The 21,149-nt window shown below is 39.2% G+C and overlaps 1 protein-coding gene across 1 annotated transcript in view; it reads left to right on the top strand.

The window, feature by feature from the left end:
- Positions 1-21,149, top strand: part of LOC132522444 (uncharacterized) — a 255,962-nt gene that overhangs the window by 149,619 nt on the left and 85,194 nt on the right. The window contains 1 exon segment of the mRNA XM_060153128.1: positions 7,678-7,804. Within this exon segment, the coding sequence (XP_060009111.1) occupies positions 7,678-7,804 (127 nt within the window).

The following is a 21,149-nucleotide window of genomic DNA, read 5'->3' as shown; positions in this document are numbered from 1 at the left end:
CAAGAGCCTTTCATCCACACAGCTCAGAATAAAAGGGAGAAAAAGTAGAAAGAAAGAAAGAGAGGGAGGGAGGGAGGGAGGAAGGAAGGAAAGAGAGAAAGAGGATACAATAAAATAAAGATAAAATAAAATAAAGTTATTAAAATAAAAAATAATTATTAAGAAAAAAATTTTTTTAAAAAGAAAAAAAAAAAACGGACAAATAGAACCCTAGGACAAATGGTGAAAGCAAAGCTCTGCAGACAAAATCTCACACAGAAGCATACACATACACACTCACAAAAAGAGGAAAAGGGGAAAAAATAATAAATCTTGCTCTCAAAGTCCACCTCCTCAATTTGGGATGATTCGTTGTCTATTCATGTATTACACAGATGCAGGTACATCAAGTTGATTGCGGAGCTTTAATCCGCTGCTTCTGAGGCTGCTGGGAGAGATTTCCCTTTCTCTACTTTGTTCGCACAACTCCCGGGGCTCAGGTTTGGATTGGGCCCCGCCTCTGCGTGTAGGTCGCCGGAGGGCGTCTGTTCTTCGGTCAGACAGGACGGGGTTAAAGGAGCAGCTGACTCGGGGGCTCTGGCTCACTCAGGCTGGGGAAAGGGAGGGGTACAAATGTGGGGCGAGCCTGAGGCGGCAGAGGCCGGCATGACGTTGCACCAGCCTGAGGTGCGCCGTGCGTTCTCCCGGGGAAGATGTCCCTGGATCCCGGGACCCTGGCAGTGGCGAGCTGCACAGGCTCCCCGGAAGCGGGCTGTGGATAGTAACCTCTGCTCGCACACAGGCTTCTTGGTGGCGGCAGCAGCCTTAGCGCCTCATGCCCGTCTCTGGGGTCCGCGCTGATGGCCGCGGCTCGTGTCCGTCTCTGGAGCTCTTTTAAGCAGTGCTTTTAATCCCCTCTCCTCGCGCCCCAGGAAACAAAGAACGAAGAAAAAGTCTCTTGCCTCTTCGGCAGCTCCAGACTTTTTCCCGGACTCCCTCCCGGCTAGCCGTGGTGCACTAACCCCCTGCAGGCTGTGTTCACGCCGCCAACCCCAGTCCTCTCCCGGCGCTCTGACCGAAGCCCGAGCCTCCGCTCCCAGCCCCGTCCGCCCCGGCTGGTGAGCAGACAAGCTTCTCGGGCTGATCAGTGTCGGTCGGCACCGATCCTCTGTGCGGGAATCTCTCCGCTTTGCTCTCCGCACCCCTGTGGCTGTGCTCTCCTCCGCGGCTCTGAAGCTTTCCCCCTCCGCTACCCGCAGTCTCTGCCCGCTAAGGGGCTCCTAGTGTGTGGAAACCTTTCCTCCTTCACAGCTCCCTCCCACTGGTGCAGGTCCCGTCCCTATCCTTTTGTCTCTGTTTATTCTTTTTTCTTTTGCCCTACCCAGGTACGTGGGGAGTTTCTTGCCTTTTGGCAGGTCTGAGGTCTTCTGCCAGAGTTCAGTTGGTGTTCTGTAGGAGTTGTTCCACATGTAGATGTATTTCTGATGTATCTGTGGGGAGGAAGACGATCTCTGCGTTTTACTCTTCCACCATCTTCACCAGTCTCCTACATCTGCTTTATCCATTCCTCCTTTGATGGACATTTAGGTTGCTTCCATGTCCTGGATATTGTAAATAGTGCTGTATTGAACATTGGGGTGCATGTATCCTTTTTTTTTTTTTTTTTTGTGGTATGCGGTCCTCTCACTGTTGTGGCCTCTCCCATTGTGGAGCACAGGCTCCGGACGCACAGGCTCAGCGGCCATGGCTCATGGGCCTAGCCACTCTGCGGCATGTGGGATCTTCCCGGACCGAGGCACAAACATGTGTCCCCTGCATCGGCAGGCGGACTCTCAACCACTGCGCCACCAGGGAAGCCCGCATGTATCCTTTTTTTTTTTTTTTTTTTTGCATGTATCCTTTTGAATTATGGTTTTTCTCTGAATATATGCCCAGGAGTGGGACTGCTGGATCATATGGTAGCTCTATTTTTAGTTTTTTAAGGCACCTCCGTACTGTTCTCCATAGTGGCTGCACCAATTTACATTCTCACGAACAGTGTAGGAGGTCATTGTGGTTTTGAATTACATTCCCTGACAATTAGTTGATGTTGTATTTTCATGTGCCTGCTGGCCATCTGTATGTCGTCTTTGGGAAAATGCCTATTCAGGTCCTCTGCCCTTTTTTTTTATTGGGTTGTTTAGCTTTTTTTGGTATAGAGTTGTATGAGCTGTTTATATATTTTGGATATTAACTGCTTATCAGACATTATTTGCAAATATCTTTTCCCATTCAGTAGGTTGCCTTTTCATTTTATTGATGGTTTCCTTCACTGTGCAAAAGCTTTTAAGTTTGATTAGGTCCGATTTGTTTATTTTTGCTTTTGTTTCCCTTGCCTAAGGAGACAAATCCAAAAAAATATTGCTAAGGCCTATGTCAAATATTATACTGCCTATGTTTTCTTCTAGGAATTTTATACTTTCTGATCTTAAATTTAGGTCTTTAATCCATTTTGAGGGTTTTTTTTTTTTATGGTGTGAAGAAATCTTTTAATCTCATTCTTTTGCACGCAATTGTCCAGTTTTCCCAGCACTACTTATTGAAGAGACTATTTCCCCATTGTATATTCTTAACTCCTTTGTCATAGATTAATTGACCATATTGCATGGGTTTATTTCTGGGCTCTCTATGATGTTCCATTGATCCATGTACCTGTTTTTGTGCCAATACCATTCTGCTTTGATTACTATAGCTTTGTAGTATCATATGAAGTCAGAGAGCATGACACCTCCAGCTTTGTTCTTTTTTCTCAAGATTGCTTTGGCTATTCGGGATCTTCTGTGGTTCCGTACAAATTTTAGGATTATTTATTTGTTCTTGTTCTTTGAAAAATGTTATGGGTATTTTGATAGGCATTGCATTAAATCTGTAGACTGCTTTGGGTAGTACCGATATTTTAACAATAGTACTTCTAATTCATGAATATAGGATGCCTTTCCATTTATTTATATCATCTCCAGTTTCTTTTATCAATGTCTTATAGTTTTCAAAGTATATGTCTTTCTCCTCCTTGGTTAAATTTATTCTTACACATTTTATTCTTCTTGATGCGATTGTAAATGGGATTGTTTTCTTCTCTTTTTCATAGTTAATTATTAGTGAATAGAAAAGCAACAGATTTCTGTATATTAATCTTATATCCTGCAACTTTATTGAATTCATTTATTCTAAAAGTTTTTTAGTGAAGAGTTTAAGGTTTTCTATATATAGTATCATGGCATTTGCAAATATGATAGTTTTACTTCTTCCCGTCCAATTTGGATGCCTTTTTCTTTCTTGACTGACTGCTATGGCTAGGATTTCCAATACTGTGTTAAATAGAAATGGTGACAGCAGGCATCCTTGTCTTCTTCGTGATCTAGAAAGAAAAGCTTTCTAGTTTTCCCCATTGAGTATGATGTTAGGTGGGTTTGTTATAAATGGCCTTTATTATCTTGAGAAATTTCCCTTTATACCAACTTTGATAAGAGTTTTTATTGTGAATGGATACTGAATTTTGTCAAATGCTTTTTCTGCATCTATTGAGAGATCATGTGACTTTTATCCTTCATTTTGTTCATTCTTATAGCCTTGGTTGTACAGGAGACTTTCTGCCAATTTCCAGTTAATTTTCAGTGGTAATTGTTCCACATGTAGATGTATTTTTGATGTGTTCATGGGGATAGATGAGTTCCATGTCCTCCTACTCTGCCATCTTGATCAATCCCCTTATCCTTCATTTTGTTAATGTGGTGTATCACATAGATTTATTTGCAGATGTTGGACCATCCTTGCCTCCCTGGGATAAAAACCCGCTTGATCATGGTTTATGATCCTTTTTAATGCATTTTTGAATGGGTTTGCTAATATTTTGTTAAGGATTTTTGCATCTATATTCATCAGAGAAATTGGCCTGCAATTTCCATTTTTTGTAGTGTCTTTGTCTGGTTTTGGTATCAGGGTAATGCTGGCCTCATAGAACAAGTTTGGGAGTGTTTTCTCCTCTTCAATTTTTTGGAATAGTTTGAGGATAAGTATTCCATTTTCTTTAAATGTTTGGTAGAATTCCCCTGTGAAGCCATCTGGTTTTGGACTTCTGTATGTTGGGAGTTTTTTGATTACCAATTCAATTTCAATACTAGTAACCAGTGTGTTCAGATTATCTGTTTCTTCCTGATTCAGTCTTAGAAGATTATATGTTTCTAGGAATTTATCCGTTTCTTCTAGGTGCCCAGTTTGTTGGTATGTAATTGTTCACAGTATTCTCTTATGATTGTTTGTATTTCTGTGATACCGGTTGTAAATTGTCCTCTTTCATTTCTAATTTTGTTTATTTGGGTCCTCTCTCTTTTCTTCCTAATAAGCCTGACTAAAGGATTATCAATTTTCTTTATCTTTTAAAAATACAGCTCTTGGTTTCATTGGTCTTTTCTGTTGTGGGTTTATTTGGGGGGGGCTCTCTATTTTGTTTATATCTACTCTGATCTTTATTATTTCTGTTCTTCTGCTGACTTTGGGTTTTGTTTTTTCTTATTTTTCTAATTCCTTTAGATGGTGGGTTAGGTTGTTTATTTGAGATTTTTCTTATATATTGAGGTAGGCCTGTATCACTATAAACTTTCCTCTTAGAACTGTTTTTGCTGCATCCCATAGATTTTGGAAAGTTGTGTTTTTATTTTCATTTGTCTCAGGGTATTTTCTTTTTCTTTTCTTTTTTTTTGATGTGGACCAGTTCTAAAGTCTTTATTGTTTCTTACAATATCGCTTATGCTTTATGTTTTGGTTTTTATGGCTGAAAGTCATGTGGGATCTTAGCTCCCTGGCCAGGGATAGAACTAGCACCCCCTGCATTGGAAGGCAAAGTCTTAACCACTGGACTACCAGGGAAGGCCCTGTCTCAGGGTATTTTCCGGTCTCCTCTTTGATTTCTTGGTTGACTCATTGGGTTTTTAGTAGCATGTTGTTTAGTCTCTATGTATTTGTGTTTTACTTCCTGTAATAGATTTCTAGTTTTATACCATTGTGATCTGAAAAGATACTTTGTATATTTTTTATCCTCTTAAATGTGTTGAGACTTGTTTGGTGGACTATCATATGATCTATTCTAGAGAACATTCCATGTGCATGTGAAAAGAATGTGTATTCTGTTTTTGGATGGAATGTCCTGTAGGTAGCTATTAAGTCCAGCTGGTCTAATGTGTCATTTAATGTCACTGTTTCCTTCCTGGTTTTCTGTTTGACAATCTGTCCATTGATGTAAGTGGGGTGTTAAAGTCCCCTAATATTATTGTATTATTGTCAATTCCTCCCTTTATTTCTGTTATGCAATGCAGTATTATTAACTATAGTTGCCCTGATGCACCTTACATCCCCATGACTTATTTTATAACTGGAAGTTTGTGTCTTTTGGCTGCCTTCACCCATTTTACCTACCCCCTACTCCCTGCCTTTGGCAAGTACCAATCTGTTCTCTGTCTCTATTAGCTTGGCTTTTCTTTTTTAAGATTTCACATACAGGGCTTCCCTGGTGGCGCAGTGGTTGAGAGTCCACCTGCCAATGCAGGGGACATGGGTTTGTGCCCCAGTCCGGGAAGATCCCAAATGCTGTGGAGCGGCTAGGCCTGTGAGCCATGGCCGCTGAGCCTGCACGTCTGGAGCCTGTGCTCCACAATGGGAGAGGCCACAACAGTGAGAACCCTGCGTACCGCAAAAAAAAAAAAAAAAAAAAAAAAAAAGATTTCACATACAAGTAAGATCATACAGTCTTTCTCTTTCTTGTCTGACTTATTTCACTTAGCATAATGCCCTCAAGAGCCATCCATGTAAATTTTCAATTGTAGCTATATTTTTCAGTCCTAATGTTTCCATTCTATTCTATTTTGTATCTATTTCCCTGCTGTTATTTTCCATTCATTGCAAGAGTGTTCACACTTACTTCTTAGAGCACAATTATATGAGCTTCTTTAAAATCTTTTATAATTCCAGCACTGTATCATGTTGGTGCTGGGATCTGTTGTCTTTCCTTTATAAGTTATGGAGATTTTCATAGTTCTCTGTATATCAAATAATTTTGGGTTATATCTTGGAAATTTTGAATATTATGTTATGAGCCTTATTTAGTTTCTATGGAGAATAATAGTTATGTTTTTCAGGCAGCTGACAGTTTAGGGTACAAGTTCTTACTGGCCTTCAGGGGCTATGTTTCTTATGTCGGTTCATGTTTTCAAGGTGTTTTCAGTGCTACTTGGATAATGTAGATCACCCAGTGGCCAGTCTGAGACCTGTAAAATGGTCTACTCCATAATTTGGTTCTCAAAGACTTTAGTATTCTGTTTAGGGTCAGATCCACCCAAGCACAGTTTGGGGGTAAGTCCAGTGGTCATAAACAACGTTATGGTGTCATTTTCTTGATCTCTTTCCTTTCTGCATTCTTCCAGACACTTCTTGGCTTCCAGGAGTCCCCCTCTTCCTGGACATTTTGCTAGAAAGCTAGGCTTTCGTTTTCCCACTCTGGCATATACTTCCTGCAACTATGTCTGCCTCTGGAGCCAAGGGGCAGGAGGACAGAGACAGGAAAAAAGAAATAGGGATGTTCCCCCTCCCTCAGAGTTTTAGGTGCCTGCCTGGCCATCACTGCCATACTATAATGGGATTTCCTGGGAGTCTAGGGTGGAACTAAATGACAACATAGAGAATTTCACCAATTTGCTCATACACTTGGGGTCCCTTTCCCCTCTCTTCAGACCAGAGAAGGCTTTTTGGAGTACTTTTGGTCCATACCCAGTTTTAAGGTGCTATTGAGTTCAGGCCAGAGGATACTGTAGGGACCACATAGGATTGGTGTAACTTCAAATACTGGCTTCCTTCTCCAACCCACCTGCTACCATTTATTTCAGAGCCCTTAGGTAACTGATTTATACATCTGCCCAATGTTTTTAGTTGCATTCAAATGGAAGAGATGGAGTGGGGTATCATACTCCCATCTTAATCCTTGTTTGTATATTTACATTTCCATTAATCACTAAAAGAATTTCCCAAGCACTGTTTACTTAATTTGTGTGGAATACAAAAGAAAATGGAACATTTATTTGAATACATACCAAAAATTTTAAGTAAATTTCATAACTTTATAAAGTAGACAAAATCTGGAGGGGCCAAGTTTATTTCTGGATAATGGAATGATAAAGAAAGGGACAATATCCTTGCCCTCCCAAGACCTCATGCAACACTGGTCCTTACTGTCTGAAGGGTAAAGTCTGTCTTATGATTATGAGGTGTCAGGGACTTCATGGGTTGCATTTTAATTAAGCACCCCTGCAAGAATATAGCTAAAACAAAGCCTTCCTTTTGGAGAAATGTCAGGCTGTGTACCTGACCAGCTGGTGTAATTTGGGGGTTTGGAGACCTACTGTCAGTCCTCATTTCACATTGTTGAATGACAACCTGTTCTGCCATGGTTGCCACATATGACCATACAGGTTGCAGACTACTGACAACAAGAGAAACTTCTCTTTTTTCCATGGATTTTGAAATGAATGGCACCTCCCAGAGCTGTGTGCATTTTGGCTGCATGTTCTGCTCACGGCAAAGTCCTGTGCAATTAGAAAAATTATAATGTGGCAATGACAACATGTTATCTCTTTTCTTGATTTACTCTTTGCCTCTTTCCTCCTCTCCCAGTGCTGGAGGAAGATGACCATTACCTCTCCAGAGTCTTTGAATCTCCCTAGAAGAAGCCATCCGTTCTCCCAGAGTGCCCCGACAGGACTGAACCACATGGGCTGGCCAGAGCCCATACCTGACATTGGTGAGTTACATGCCTCTCTCTTTTCCTTCACACTCCCGTGTCCTGGCAAAAAGGACAAGACGTGAGAGCATGTTGTTGACAGCTGTGTTTACTTGTCTGGCAGAAGTAGCTTGACTGTGAGAAATAAACCATTGTCTTTAACTCCTTCAATTAGGAAGAGGTCCCTAACACTCTGATAAAGGGAATTCTTGGCTTCCGGAAGATTCCATTACTGAATCCCTAAACCTGGCTCCCGTTCATTTATTTTGAGCAGAACTACTGACCATCCCGTGAAACTTGTAATAGGGTATAACTTACAGAGAGAGAGTTGTCTAATCTAGTGATGAAACCTGGGTGTTTTCCCTTCTGGGGGGACAAGCCTCTTCCTTGAGTTATATGGCAGCCTGTCTGAGTCCCTTTCCCAAAACTATGGCAAGCAGCATCACATCACATATTTCTCCATAAAAGGGCTGATTTTTGTGCCAGAAGGAAACTGTGACCCAGTGAGGGCCAGGATGGGGTATCCTCATGCACAGCCACCACCCTTCCTGGACTTAACCCAGGAAGGGCTGGACACAGTGAAAACGCTCAAGGCTCCTGGTGCAAGGACAGATGTTGGGTCTCAGGTCTTGAGCAGGTGCAGATTATGTTAGATGGCAACCTTATGGTTTAAAGGCATCCAGCTGGCTGAAGGAAGAGGCCAAATCTGGTGTTTAAAAAGGATAAAAAGAGTTAAAGCCTTAGACAGGGTTGAAAAAACAAAATAGCTACACCTGCCAAACATGTACTTTTCCAGACTTGGGGAGTAGGGACAGGGCTGGCATTCAAGGATGTCTGTAGTTTGATCCTATTGGAGCTAAAGACCTGTAGAAAGCAGGTGAGATTAGCAAAAGATGATATGGGAGAATAGTGGCTGGGCCCTGATCATTAGAGTGTGGCATATGCTGTGCTGAGGAGTCAGCCCTGATACAGACATGAGTCCTGACCTCTGAATCTGACTCAGTGCATACTGGGTGCTGGTCCTGGGGGAGTTGGCTACTCAGATTAGCCAGTAGCCATGATTGTTTTCCATTAGCAAATGTCTGTGCTTATGCTGCATCATGCAGTGGATTTTAATCTTCCCCACATATAGTTGTAATCTTAAATTCACAAAAAGCAAAGTCATGAAATGGTGTTTGACATCTGCTGAAAGAATCCTTTCATGGGAAAAGATAGTTCTAACATAAACTCTTCATTAAGTCATGGAATAGTTTAGAGGCTCATGGAAGAGACAGTAATGGGTGAGAGTAGCATTTTTCCTGGAATAATCTTCAAGGCTGATTTTGGCTCTTGAATTAGAAACTTCTTACAAATTCAAGCTTAATAATCATATGTTCCTATTAGTTCAGAGCCTCATTTGAGTTAATTAGTAGATATATTTATTGTAGAATAAGAGATTTTTGAAACCTCAATGTCACATGTCCTCAGCATGCCTGCATGCTGAGGACACTGCTCTGGAAGTCAAAGGTCAGGGCTCTGGCTTCAGCTGCCCTTCATATGGGGGTGAGAAATTGGGCACTTCTCTCCATTTCTCTATCTCATACTTCTTTTTATTTTTTTAAAAAAAAGAGTATAATTCCTGTATTCATCAGATCAATATGAGGGGCTAGCTTGGGTCTCTGTATTTAGCTTAGGAAAGCTTTCTTTTCGTCAATTATTGCTTCCACTCCAACTGCTCTATTCCAAACTTCTGGGGTTTCTTTCTACCGATTGTATTCCCAGGTTCTATCCCCAGAATCTCTCATTATTTTCATTATTTTATCCTTTTCCTCTCTGTTCTGGGAGAATATCTCAGTTTTATCTTCTGCTTTGCTTTTCTGGTTTCACCTCATCTGCTGTTCATTGCCTTCATTAATATTTGTGATTCAGTGATCATGTTTTTAATTTCCATACATTATTTCCCATGTCCTCTAGACGTTCATTAAAAACAGAAAGTTGGGAGTTTTGTAAAATTTTCTCCTGTTCATGTTTTATAAATTCATTTCCAAATTCATATGCTTTTCTTTTAACTGGTAATTTTTTTATAGGTGAAATTTCTCTATTTGCTTATCTTTACAGACAACAATTCTTCGCCAGCAATGGCTTGTCGTCAGGTAGCACTTGAGACAACACCCTTTCAGAGATTCTTACAGGTTCCTCTTAAAATCCTTCAAGCATAGCTGAAGCAGGAAAAGTTAAGCTTTCCTATAACGTGTATCATGGGTTCAGTAACCTTGGTGCGGGAGCTTTCAGCAGTCCCAGCGACAGGTTTGCCTCTTTCCAGCACTTCTTCTCTACGTTTGGTGGAGTAGTCAAGAATTAGCCTGATGTGGGAGCATGCCACCCTCTGCCCCACAAGTCGGTGCCCAGGATAAATTCTACCACACCCACTCTTCTCTGAGTGGAGCCAGCAGGGCCAGATATGACTCTGTGAGCCCCTAGCATGATGGCTGCACACAGCATCACGTAAAGTCCTCTGCAACTCCAGAACATTTGTTGAAAAGACTATTTTTCCCTTTGAATGGTCTTGACCCCCCTGTTGAAAGTAAGCTGATCACAGATGTATGGATTTATTCCTGGACTGTCAACTGTATTCCACTGATATATGTCTATTCTTGTACTAGTACCACACTGTCTTGTTTACCATTACTTTGTAGTAAGGTTTGAAATCAGAAAGTGGAGTCTTCCTACTTTCCCCTTCTTTTTCAGGAGTGTCTTAGCTGTTCTGAGTCCCTTGCAATTCCATATGACTTTTAGAATCAGGTTGTCAATTTCTACAAAGATATCAGTTGAGATTCTGATAAGGATTTTATTGAATCTGTACATGAGTTTGGAGAGCACTGTCATCTTAACAATGTTGAGTTTTCTGATCTATGAACATAGGACTTTTTCCCCATTTATTTAGGTCTTCTTTTGTTTCTTTCAACAACATTTTGTCATTTTCAGAACACAAGCTTTCACTTCCTTTGAAAAATTCATTTCTAAGTACTTTATATAATTTTTGATGCATTGTGAATGAAATTGTCTCCTGAATTCCATTTTCAGACTGGTCATTAAAAGTGAATAGAAATACAATCAACTTTTGTATATTGATCTCGTATCCTGCAACCTTGTTGAACTCATTTATTATTTCTAGTTTTTTAATGGATTCCTTAGGATTTTCTACACACCAGATCATGTTATCTATAAGCAGAGACAGTTTTACTTCTTCCTTTCTCATCTGGATGTCTTTTTTTTCTTGCCTAAGTGCTCTGATTAGAGCCTCCAGTACTGTACATTTGAATAAAAATGGCAAGAATGGACGTCCTTGTTTTTCTGATTTTAGGGGGAAAGCATCCCATCTTCACCATTAAGTATGATGTTAGCTGCGGGGTTTTCACAGATGCCCTTTATTGGGTAAATAAAGTTCCTATATTCCTAGTTTGTCAAGTTTTTTTTTTGTCACAAGAGAGTGTTGGATTTTTGTCAAATGCTTGTCCTGTCTATTGAGATAATCATGCAACTTTTGTTCTTTATTCTGTTGATGTGGTGTATTACATTAATTGATCTTCAGATGTTAAACAATCCTTGCATTTCTGAGATAAATCTCACTTGGTCAAGACGTGTAATTCTCATTATTTTTTAATTTGGTTTGCTAGTATGTTGTTGAAGATTTTTGCATCCATATCCATAAGAGATATTGGTCTCTAATTTTCTTTTCTTTTAATGTCTTTGTCTGGTTTTGGCCTCATAAAATAATTTGGGAAATCTTCCCTCATCTTCTATTTTCTTCAATAGTTTGTGAAGAATTGGTATTAATTATTTTTCAATGTTTGGTAGAATTCAGGGGTGAAGCCAATTGGGTGTGGGCTTTTCTTTGTAGGTAGTCTTGTTATTACTGATTCAATCTCTACTTGTTATAGAGCTATTCAGATTGTCTATTTCTCTTGAGTAAGTTTTGATAGTTTGCATCTTTCTAGGAATTTGTCCATTTTATCTAAGTCATCTAACCGTTGGTGTACAGTTGTTCAATATTCTCTTATAATCCTTTTTATTTCTGCAAAGTGAGAAGTAATAACCCTTCTTTCATTTCTGATTCTGGTAATGAGTCCTCTTCTTTCACTTGGTCAAACCAGCTAAAGGTCTGTCAATTCTGTTGCTTTTCCCTAAGAACCAGCATTTGGTTTCTTTTATTTTCTGTTTTTTCTCTAGTGTCTATTTCTGTTCCTCAATATTTCTGTTCTCCATTGTGCCTCTACTAACTCCTACTCTAATCTGTATTGTTTCCTTCCTTGTGCTTGTTTTAGGTTTAGTTTTGCTCTTTTTTTCCCTGTGTCATTAGGTGCAGATCCAGTTGTTGATTTGAGATTTTTCTTCTTTATTAATACAGGTATTTGCAGCTATAAATTTCCCTCTGAGCACTGCTTTACCTGTCTTCATAACTTTTGGCATATTTTGTCTTCATTTTCATTTATATCAAGGTATTTTCTGATTTTTCTTTTGATTTCTTCTTGGACCCATGAGTTATTTAGGAGTTTATTATTTAATTTCCACATATTTGTGAGTTTCTCAAATTTCCCTTATTATTGATTTCTAATTTCATTTCATTGTGGTCAAAGAACACATTTTGTATTATTTCCATACTTTTAAATTTGTGGAAGTTTGTTTTATGGACTAACACATGGTCTAGCCTGGAGAGTGTTCCATATACACTTGAGAAGAAAGTATACTCTGTTATTGTTGGAAAGTATACTCTGTTCTGTATATGACTATTATGCCTAAATGGTTTATGGTGTAGATCAAATATTCTATTTCCTTGATCTTCTGTACAGTTGCTCTATCCATTATTGAAAGTTGGGCATAAACCTCCAACTGTTATTGTTGAATTACCTATTTCTCCCTTCATTTCTGTCAGTTTTTGCTTTATGTACTTTAGTGCTCTGTTATTAGGTAGGTGGATATATATTTGTACTTATCTTCCTGATGGATTAACCCTTTTATTGTTATAAAATGCCCTTCTTTGTCTCTAGTGTCTTTTGTTTTTGGTTGTTTTTAATTTTTTAAATTGGAGTATAACTGCTTTACAGTGCTGTGTTCATTTCTGCTATATGATGAACTGAATCAGCTATATGTATACATATATCCCCTCCCTATTAAACCTCTCTCCCACCACCCCCCCATCCCATCTATGTCATCACAGAGCACCAAGCTGAGCTTCCTGTGATTTACAGCAGGTTCCCACTAGCTATCTATTTTACGCATGGTAGTGTATTTATGTAAAATCTAATCTTCTAGTTCATCCCACCCTCCCCTTCCCCCACTGCGTCCACATGTCCGATCTCTACATCTGCGTCTCTATTCCTGCACTGGAACTAGGTTCATCTGTACCATTTTTCTGGATTCCACATGTATGCATTAATATACGATATTTGTTTTTCTCTTCCTGACTTACTTCACTCTGTATGACAGACTGTAGGTCCATCCACATCTCTACAAATGACCCAATTTCATTCCTTTTTAGGGCTGAGTAATATTCCATTGTATATAGGTACCATATCTTCTTTATCAACAGTCATTGAACATTTAGGTTGTTTCCATTTCCTGGCTATTGCAAATAGTGCTTAAATGAACATTGTGGTACATGTGTCCTTTTGAATTACAGTTTTCTCAGGATATATGCCCAGTAGTGGGATTGCTGGGTCATATGGTAGTTCTTTTTAATTTTTTATGGAACCTCCATACTGTTCTCCATAGTGGCTGCACCAATTCACATTCCCGCCAATGGTGCAAGAAGGTTCCCTTTTCTCCACACCCTGTCCAGCATTTATTGTTTATTTTTTGGTGATGGCCATTCTGACCAATGTGAGGTGATACCTCATTGTAGTTTAGATTTGCATTTCTCTAATAATTAGTGATGTTGAGCATCTTTTCATGTATTTGTTGGCCATCTGTAAGCCTTCTTTGGAGAAATGTCTATTTAGGTCTTCCACCCATTTTTTGATTTGTTTGTTTGTTTTTTTTGGTGTTGAGCTGCATGAGCTGTTTGTATATTTTGGAGATTAATCCTTTGTCAGTTGCTTCATTTGCAAATATTTTCTCCCATTCTGAAGGTTGTCTTGTTTATGGTTTCCTTGGTTGTGCAAGAGCTTTTAAGTTTCATTAGGTCCCTTTTTTTTTTTTCCCATTACTCTAGGAGGTGGGTCAAAGAAGATGCTGCTGTAATTTATGTCAAAGAGTGTTCTGCCTATGTTTTCCTCTAAGAGTTTTATGGTGTCTAGCTTTACATTTAGGCCATTAATCCATTTTGAGTTTATTCTTGTGTATGGTGTTAGGGAGTGTTCTAATTTCATACTTTAACATGTAGCTGTCCAGTTTTCCCAGCATCATTTATTGAAGAGGCTCTGTCTTCTCCGTTTTATATTCTTGCCTCCTTTGTCTTAGATTAGGTGTCTGTAGGTGTGTGGGTTTACCTCTGGGCTTTCTATCCTGTTCCATCAATCCATATTTCTGTTTTTGTGCTGTCTTGATCACTGTACCTTTGTAGTATCGTCTGAAGTCAGGGAGCCTGATTCCTCCAGCTCTGTTTTTCTTTCTCAAGATTGCTTTGGCTATTCAGGGTCCTTTGTGTTTCCATACAAATTGTAAGATTTTTTTCTCCTAATTCTGCGAAGAATGCCACTGGTAATTTGATAGGGATTGCATTGAATCTGTAGATTGCTTTGGGTAGTATAGTCATTTTCACAATATTGATTCTTCCAATCCAAGAACATGGTATATTTCTTCATCTGTCTGTGTCACCTTTGATTTCTTTCATCAGTGTTTTATAGTTTTCTGAGTACAGGTCTTTTGCCTCCTTAGGTAGATTTATACCTAGGTATTTTATTCTTTTTGTTGCAATGGTAAATGGGATTGTTTCCTTAATTTCTCTTCCTGATCTTTCGTTGTTAGTGTATAGGAATGCAGGAGATTCCTGTGCATTAATTTTGTATCCTGTAACTTTACCAAATTGATTGATTAACTCTAGTAGTTTCCTGGTGGCATCTTTAGGATTTTCTATGTATAGTATCATGTCATCTGCAAACAGTGATGATTTTATTTCTTCTTTTCCAATTTCTATTCCTTTTACTTCTTTTTCTTCTCTGATTGCCATGGCTAGGACTTCCAAAACTATGTTGAATAATAGTGGTGAGAGTGGACATCCTTGTCTTGTTCCTGATCTTAGAGGAAATGCTCTCAGTTTTTCACCATTGAGAATGATGTTTGCTGTGGGTTTGTCGTATATGGCCTTTATTATGTTGAGGTGGATTCCCTCTATGCCCACTTTCTGAAGAGTTTTTATCATAAATCGGTGTTGAATTTTGTCAAAAGCTTTTTCTGCATCTATTGAGATGACCATATGCTTTTTATTCTTTAATTTGTTAATATGGTGTATCACATTGATTGATTTGCATATATTGAAGAATCCTTGCATTCCTGGGATAAATCCCACTTGATCATTGTGTATGATCCTTTTAATGTGCTGTTGGATTCTGTTTGCTAGTGTTTTGTTGAGGATTTTTGTATCTATGTGATATTGGCCTGTAATTTTTTTTTTTGTGTGTGACATCCTTGTCTGGTTTTGGTATTAGGGTGATGGTGGCCTCATAGAATGAGTTTGGGAGTGTTCCTCCCTCTGCTATATTTTGGAAGAGTTTGAGAAGGATGGGTGTTAGCTCTTCTCTAAGTGTTCCATAGAATTCGCCTGTGAAGCCATCTGGTCCTGGACTTTTGTTTGTTGGAAAATTTTTAATTACAGTTTCAATTTCATTACTTGTGGTTGGTCTGTTTATATTTTCTAATGCTTCCTGGTTCAGTCAGGAAAGTTGTACCTTTCCAAGAATTTGTCTATTTCTTCCATGTTGTCCATTTTATTGGCATATAGTTGCTTGCAGTAGTCCTTATGATCCTTTGCATTTCTGCAGTGTCAGTTGTAATTTCTTCCTTTTCATTTCTAATTTTGATTTGTGTCCTCTTCCTTTTTTCTTTTTTTTAAAAATAAATTTATTTATTTATTTACTTTTTGCTGCGTTGAGTCTTTGTTGCTGCGCACAGGCTTTCTCTAGTTGCAGCAAGCAGGGGCCACTCTTCGCTGCAGTGCACGGGCTTCCCATTGCAGTGGCTTCTCTTGTTGCAGAGCATGGGCTCCTGATATGCAAAGCCCTGGCATGTTGGGCTTAGTAGTTGTGGCGTGTTGGGCTCAGTAGTTGTGGCGTGTTGGGCTCAGTAGTTGTGGCATGTGGGCTCAGTAGTTGTGTCACAGAGGTTTAGTTGCTCCCCAGCATGTGGGATCTTCCCAGGCCAGGGCTCGAAACCGTGTGCCCTGCATTGACAGGCGGATTCTTAACCACTGTGCCACCAGGGAAGCCCCTCCCTTTTTTCTTGATCACACTGGCTAAAGGTTTATCAATTTTGTTTATATTCTCAAAGAGCAAACTTTTAGTTTTATTCATCTTTGCTATTGTTTTCTTCATTTCTATTTGACTTATTTCTGCTCTAATCTTTATGATTTCTTTCCTTCTACTGACTTTAGGTTTTTTTTGTTCTTTCTCTATTTGCTTAGGTGTAAGGTTAGATTGTTTGAGATTTTTCTTGTTTCTTGAGGTGAGATTGAATTGCCATAAACTTCCCTCTTAAAACTGCTTTTTGCTGCATCCAGTAGGTTTTGGGTCACCACGTTTTTGTTGGCATTTGTTTCTATGTATTTTTTAAATTTCCTCTTTCCTCTTCAATTTCTTCAGTGATCTCTTGGTTATTTAGCAGTGCACTGTTTAGCCGCCCTGTGTTTGTTGTTTTTACAGGTTTTTTCCTGTAATTGATTTCTAATCTCATAGCATGTAGTCAGAAAAGATGCTTGATATAATTTCAATTTCCTTAAATTTTCCGAGACTTGATTTGTGACCCCAGGTGTTATCTATCCTGGCGAATGTTCCACGTGCACTTGAGAAGATAGTGTATTTGGCCACTTTTGGGTGGAATGTCCTATAAATATCAATTAAATCTATCTGGTCTATTTAAAGCTTGTGTTTCCATATTTATTTTGTCTGAATGATCTGTCCATTGGTGTAAGTGAGGTTTTAAAGTCCCCCACTATTATTGTGTTACTGTCAATTTCTCCTTTTATGGCTGTTAGCATTTGCCTTATCTATTGAGGTGCTCCTATGTTGGGTGCATAAATATTTATAATTGTTATATCTTCTTCTTGGATTGATCCCTTGATCGTTATGTAGTGTCATTCCTTATCTCTTGTAACAGTCTTTATTTTAAAGTCTATTTTATCTGATATGAGTATTGCTACTCCAGCTTTCTTTTAATTTCAATTTGCATGGAATATATTCTTTTATCCCCTCACTGTCAGTCTGTATGTATCCCTAGGTCTGAAGTGGGTCTCTTGTAGACAGCATATATACAGGTCTTATTTTTGTATCCATTCAGCCACCCTGTCTTTTGGTTGGAGCATTTAATTCATTTACATTTAAGGTAATTATCAATATGTATGTTCCTACTACCATTTTCTTAATTGTTTTGGGTTTGTTTTTGTGGGTCTTTTTCTTCTCTTGTGTTTCCCGCCTATTGAAGTTCCTTTAGCATTTGTTTTAAAGCTGGTTTGGTGGTGCTGAATTCTCTTGGCTTTTGCTTGTCTGTAAAGCTTTTGATTTCTCTGTCAAATCTGAATGAGATCCCTGAGTAATCTTGGTTATAGATTTTTCCCTTTCATCACTTTAAATATATCCTGCCACTCCCTTCTGGCCTGCAGAGTTTCTACTGAGAAATTAGCTGATAACCTTATGGGGATTCCCTTGTGTGTTATGTTTTGCTTTTCCCTTGCTGCTTTTAATATTTTTTCTTTGAATTTAATTTTTGTTAGTTTGATTAATATGTGTCTCAGTGTGTTTCTTCTAGGGTTTATCATGTATGGGACTCTCTGCACTTCCTGGATTTGGATGGCTATTTCCTTTCCCATGTTAGGGAAGTTTTTGACTATAATCTTTTAAAATATCTTCTCAGACCCCTTCTTTTTCTTGTCTTCTTCTTCTGGGACCCCTGTAATTCAAATATTGGTGCATTTAGTGTTGTCCCAGAGGTCTCTGAGAGTGTCTTCAATTCTTTTCATTCTTTTTTCTTTATTCTGCTCCTCAGCAGTTATTTCCACCATTCTATCTTCCATCTCACTTATTCGTTCTTCTGCCTCTGTTATTCTGCTATTGATTCCTTCTAGTGTATTTTTCATTTCAGTTATTGTGTTGTTCATCTCTGTTTGTTTGTTCTTTAGTTCTTCTAGGTCCTTGTTAAACATTTCTTGTATTTTTTCGATCCATGCCTCCATTCTCTTTCTGAGATTTCAGATCATCTTTACTATCATTACTCTGAATTCTTTTTCAGGTAGGTTGCCTATTTTCTCTTCATTTATTTGGTCTTGTAGGTTTTTACCTTGCTCCTTCATCTGTAACATATTATTTTGTCATCTCATTTTTTTTTTGATGGGTGGGACTGTGTTCCTTTCTTACTAGGTGTTTGGCCTGAGGCATCCAGCACTGGAGTTAGCAGGCAGGTGGGTAGAGCCAGGTCTTGGTGCTGGGATGAGGACCTCTGGGAGAGCTCACACTTATCAATATTCCCTGGGGTCTGAGGTTCTCTGTTAGTCCAGTGGTTTGGACTCGATGCTCACACCACAGGAGCTCAGGCTCAACCCCTGGCCCGTGAACCAAGATCCTGCAAGCCACATGGCATGACAAAAAAAAAAAAATTGGGGGCTTCCCTGGTGGTGCAGTGGTTGAGAGTCCGCCTGCCGATGCAGGGGACACGAGTTCGTGCCCCGGTCCGGGAAGATCCCACATGCCGCGGAGCCGCTGGGCCCGTGAGCCATGGTCGCTGAGCCTGTGCGTCCGGAGCCCGTGCTCCGCAACGGGAGAGGCCACAACAGTGAGAGGCCTGCATACCGCAAAAAAAAAAAAAAAAAAAAAAAAAAAAAAAAAAAAAAAATTGGAACAGAACAATGACAAGGAATAAAAAAATAAAATTAGAAAACTGACAGATATATTAGAAAAAATATAAATCAGAGAACAACTGGAAGGTAAAACAGAACCACAATAGCAAAAAAAAAGTCCAGAAAAGGCCTTGGCTGTAGAGGGCAGGCCTTAAGCAGGGGAGGGGTTTAGGCAGGGGCAGGGTCTAGGCTCAGTACCCATGTGGCCAGATAAGGCACTGGGGGATCTGGGGGCAGGGCTTAGGTGGCCTTGGAGCACAGAGGATCAGTCCTGGGACCCCAGCAGGCTCCCCAGGGCCCAAGTGGGCAGGAGAAACACTAGCTGTGTTCCCCTCCAATCCTCTCAACCCCCGAGGGTCTCTCCCCATCCCTGTTGATACCCTCGCGGTCAGTGGGCCTCTCCAGGTGTGGGAACCTCTCCTCTCCCCCAGCCAGCCCTCAGGGGCGCCAGTCCCATCCCACCTCCACTTCTCCTACCTCCTCGCTCACCCCCACATCCTACCCAGTTGCTTGGGGATTCCTCCCATCCTCTTGGGTGTCAAGGTCCCCCACCAGAGTCTAGTAGGTGCCCTAGCTGTGATGCAAACTCCATGTCCTCTTACTCCACCCCCTAGTGTGTTTTGTTTTAAAGTCTATTTTATCTGATATCAACAGAGCCACTCCACCTTTCTTGTGGTTGCTGTTTACATGATATATCTTTTTTCCATCTTTTTACTTTCAAGTTATTTGTGTCTGAATCTAAAATGTGTCTCCTATAGACAACATATAGGTGGATCGTGCTTTTTATCCATCTGGCACTTTGTTTTTTGATTGAATTGTTTAATTCATTTACATTTAGTGTTGTTATTGATATAGTTATATTTACATCTGCCATTTTACTTTTTATTTTCTATATTTTTGAGTACTTTTTAACGGTTGCTCTAGGGTTTAACATACACATCTTTTAAAATTTATTTTATTGAAGTATAGTTGATTTACAATGTTGTGTTAATTTCTACTGTACAGCAAAGTGGTTCAGTTATACATATGTATACACACAGTTATACATATGTATACACAGTTATACATATGTATACATCATATATATATTGAATATAGTTCCCTATATAGTAAGAACTTGTTGTTTATCATGTACATCTTAACTTATTAGAATCAACTTCAACTGTATATTAGCTTAATTCCAGCAACATATAGAAATATTATTCCTATATAGCTCTATTCCCTTTCTCCTCTTTGTGGTATTACTGTTATACATATATTAAATCTATTAATGTTACAAACCCAACAATGCATTGTTAAAATTACTACTCTGCCATCTGTCATTATTTTCCTAGCTATTACAGCTTTGCTCCCACCCACCTCCTTTGTGCTAGTATTAGCAGATATAGTCTGGATATATTACATTTCTATATGTTGTAGGCCAAACAATACATTAGATACATATTATTTTATACAATTGGTTTTTAAATCAGTTAAGAGAAAAAAGGAAAAAAATAGGAATTTATCTTTTATAATTACATAATTATCTTTGCTAGTGCTCTATGTTTGTTCATGTGTATTTGAATTACCATCTGGGGTCACTTGCTTTCAATCTGAAGAACTTAGGTATTTCTTGTAAGTTGGTTCTGCTAGCAACAAATTCTCTCAGAGTTTATCCAAGAAAGTCTATTCTGCCTTTGTTTTTGAAAGACAGCTTTGCTGGATATAGGACTCTTGGTTGAGAGGCTTTTTATTTCTTTCTTTCAGTACTTTTAATATTATCCCACCACCTCTGGCCTCCAGAGCTTCTGCAGGAAAGTCAGCTGTTAATCTTTCTGGGGTTCCCTTGTAAGTTATATATAATTTTTCTCTTGCTGCTTTCAAGATTTTCTCCTTGTCTTTTGGTTTCAGCCTATTTAAGATGATGTGCCTGTTTGTGGGTCTCTTTCCATTTATCCTACTTAGAATTTGTTGTGCTCCCTAGATATGTAAATTTTTATTTCTCAGTAAGTTTTGGAAGTTTTCAACTATTATTTCTTTGAATTTTTTTTCTTCTTTCTCTCTCTTCTCTTTCTGCTACTCCCATTATACATATGTTGGTGCAGTTAATGGTGCTCCTCCATTTGCTCCTGGCTGGGAAAGGAAGTCTCTGCCTGGTACCCCCTTCCAGGAAATCCTTCCACCTAATGATAATGGTGCTGGGGGACTGTTCCTTATTATTCTGAGGCTGTGTTCATTTTTTTTCATTCTTTTTTTCATTGTGTTCTTCAGTTTGCATAATCTCTATCAATCTCCTCAAGTATGCTGGGTTTTTTTCCTGCCAATTCAAATCTACTGTTGAGACCCTCTAGTGAATTTTTTATTTTA

The sequence above is a fragment of the Lagenorhynchus albirostris genome, chromosome 6 (genome assembly GCF_949774975.1).
Source record: "Lagenorhynchus albirostris chromosome 6, mLagAlb1.1, whole genome shotgun sequence".
Classification (NCBI taxonomy): domain Eukaryota; kingdom Metazoa; phylum Chordata; class Mammalia; order Artiodactyla; family Delphinidae; genus Lagenorhynchus; species Lagenorhynchus albirostris.
Note: the sequence above shows the minus strand (reverse complement) of the source record. Positions and strands in the feature narration are given on the sequence as shown.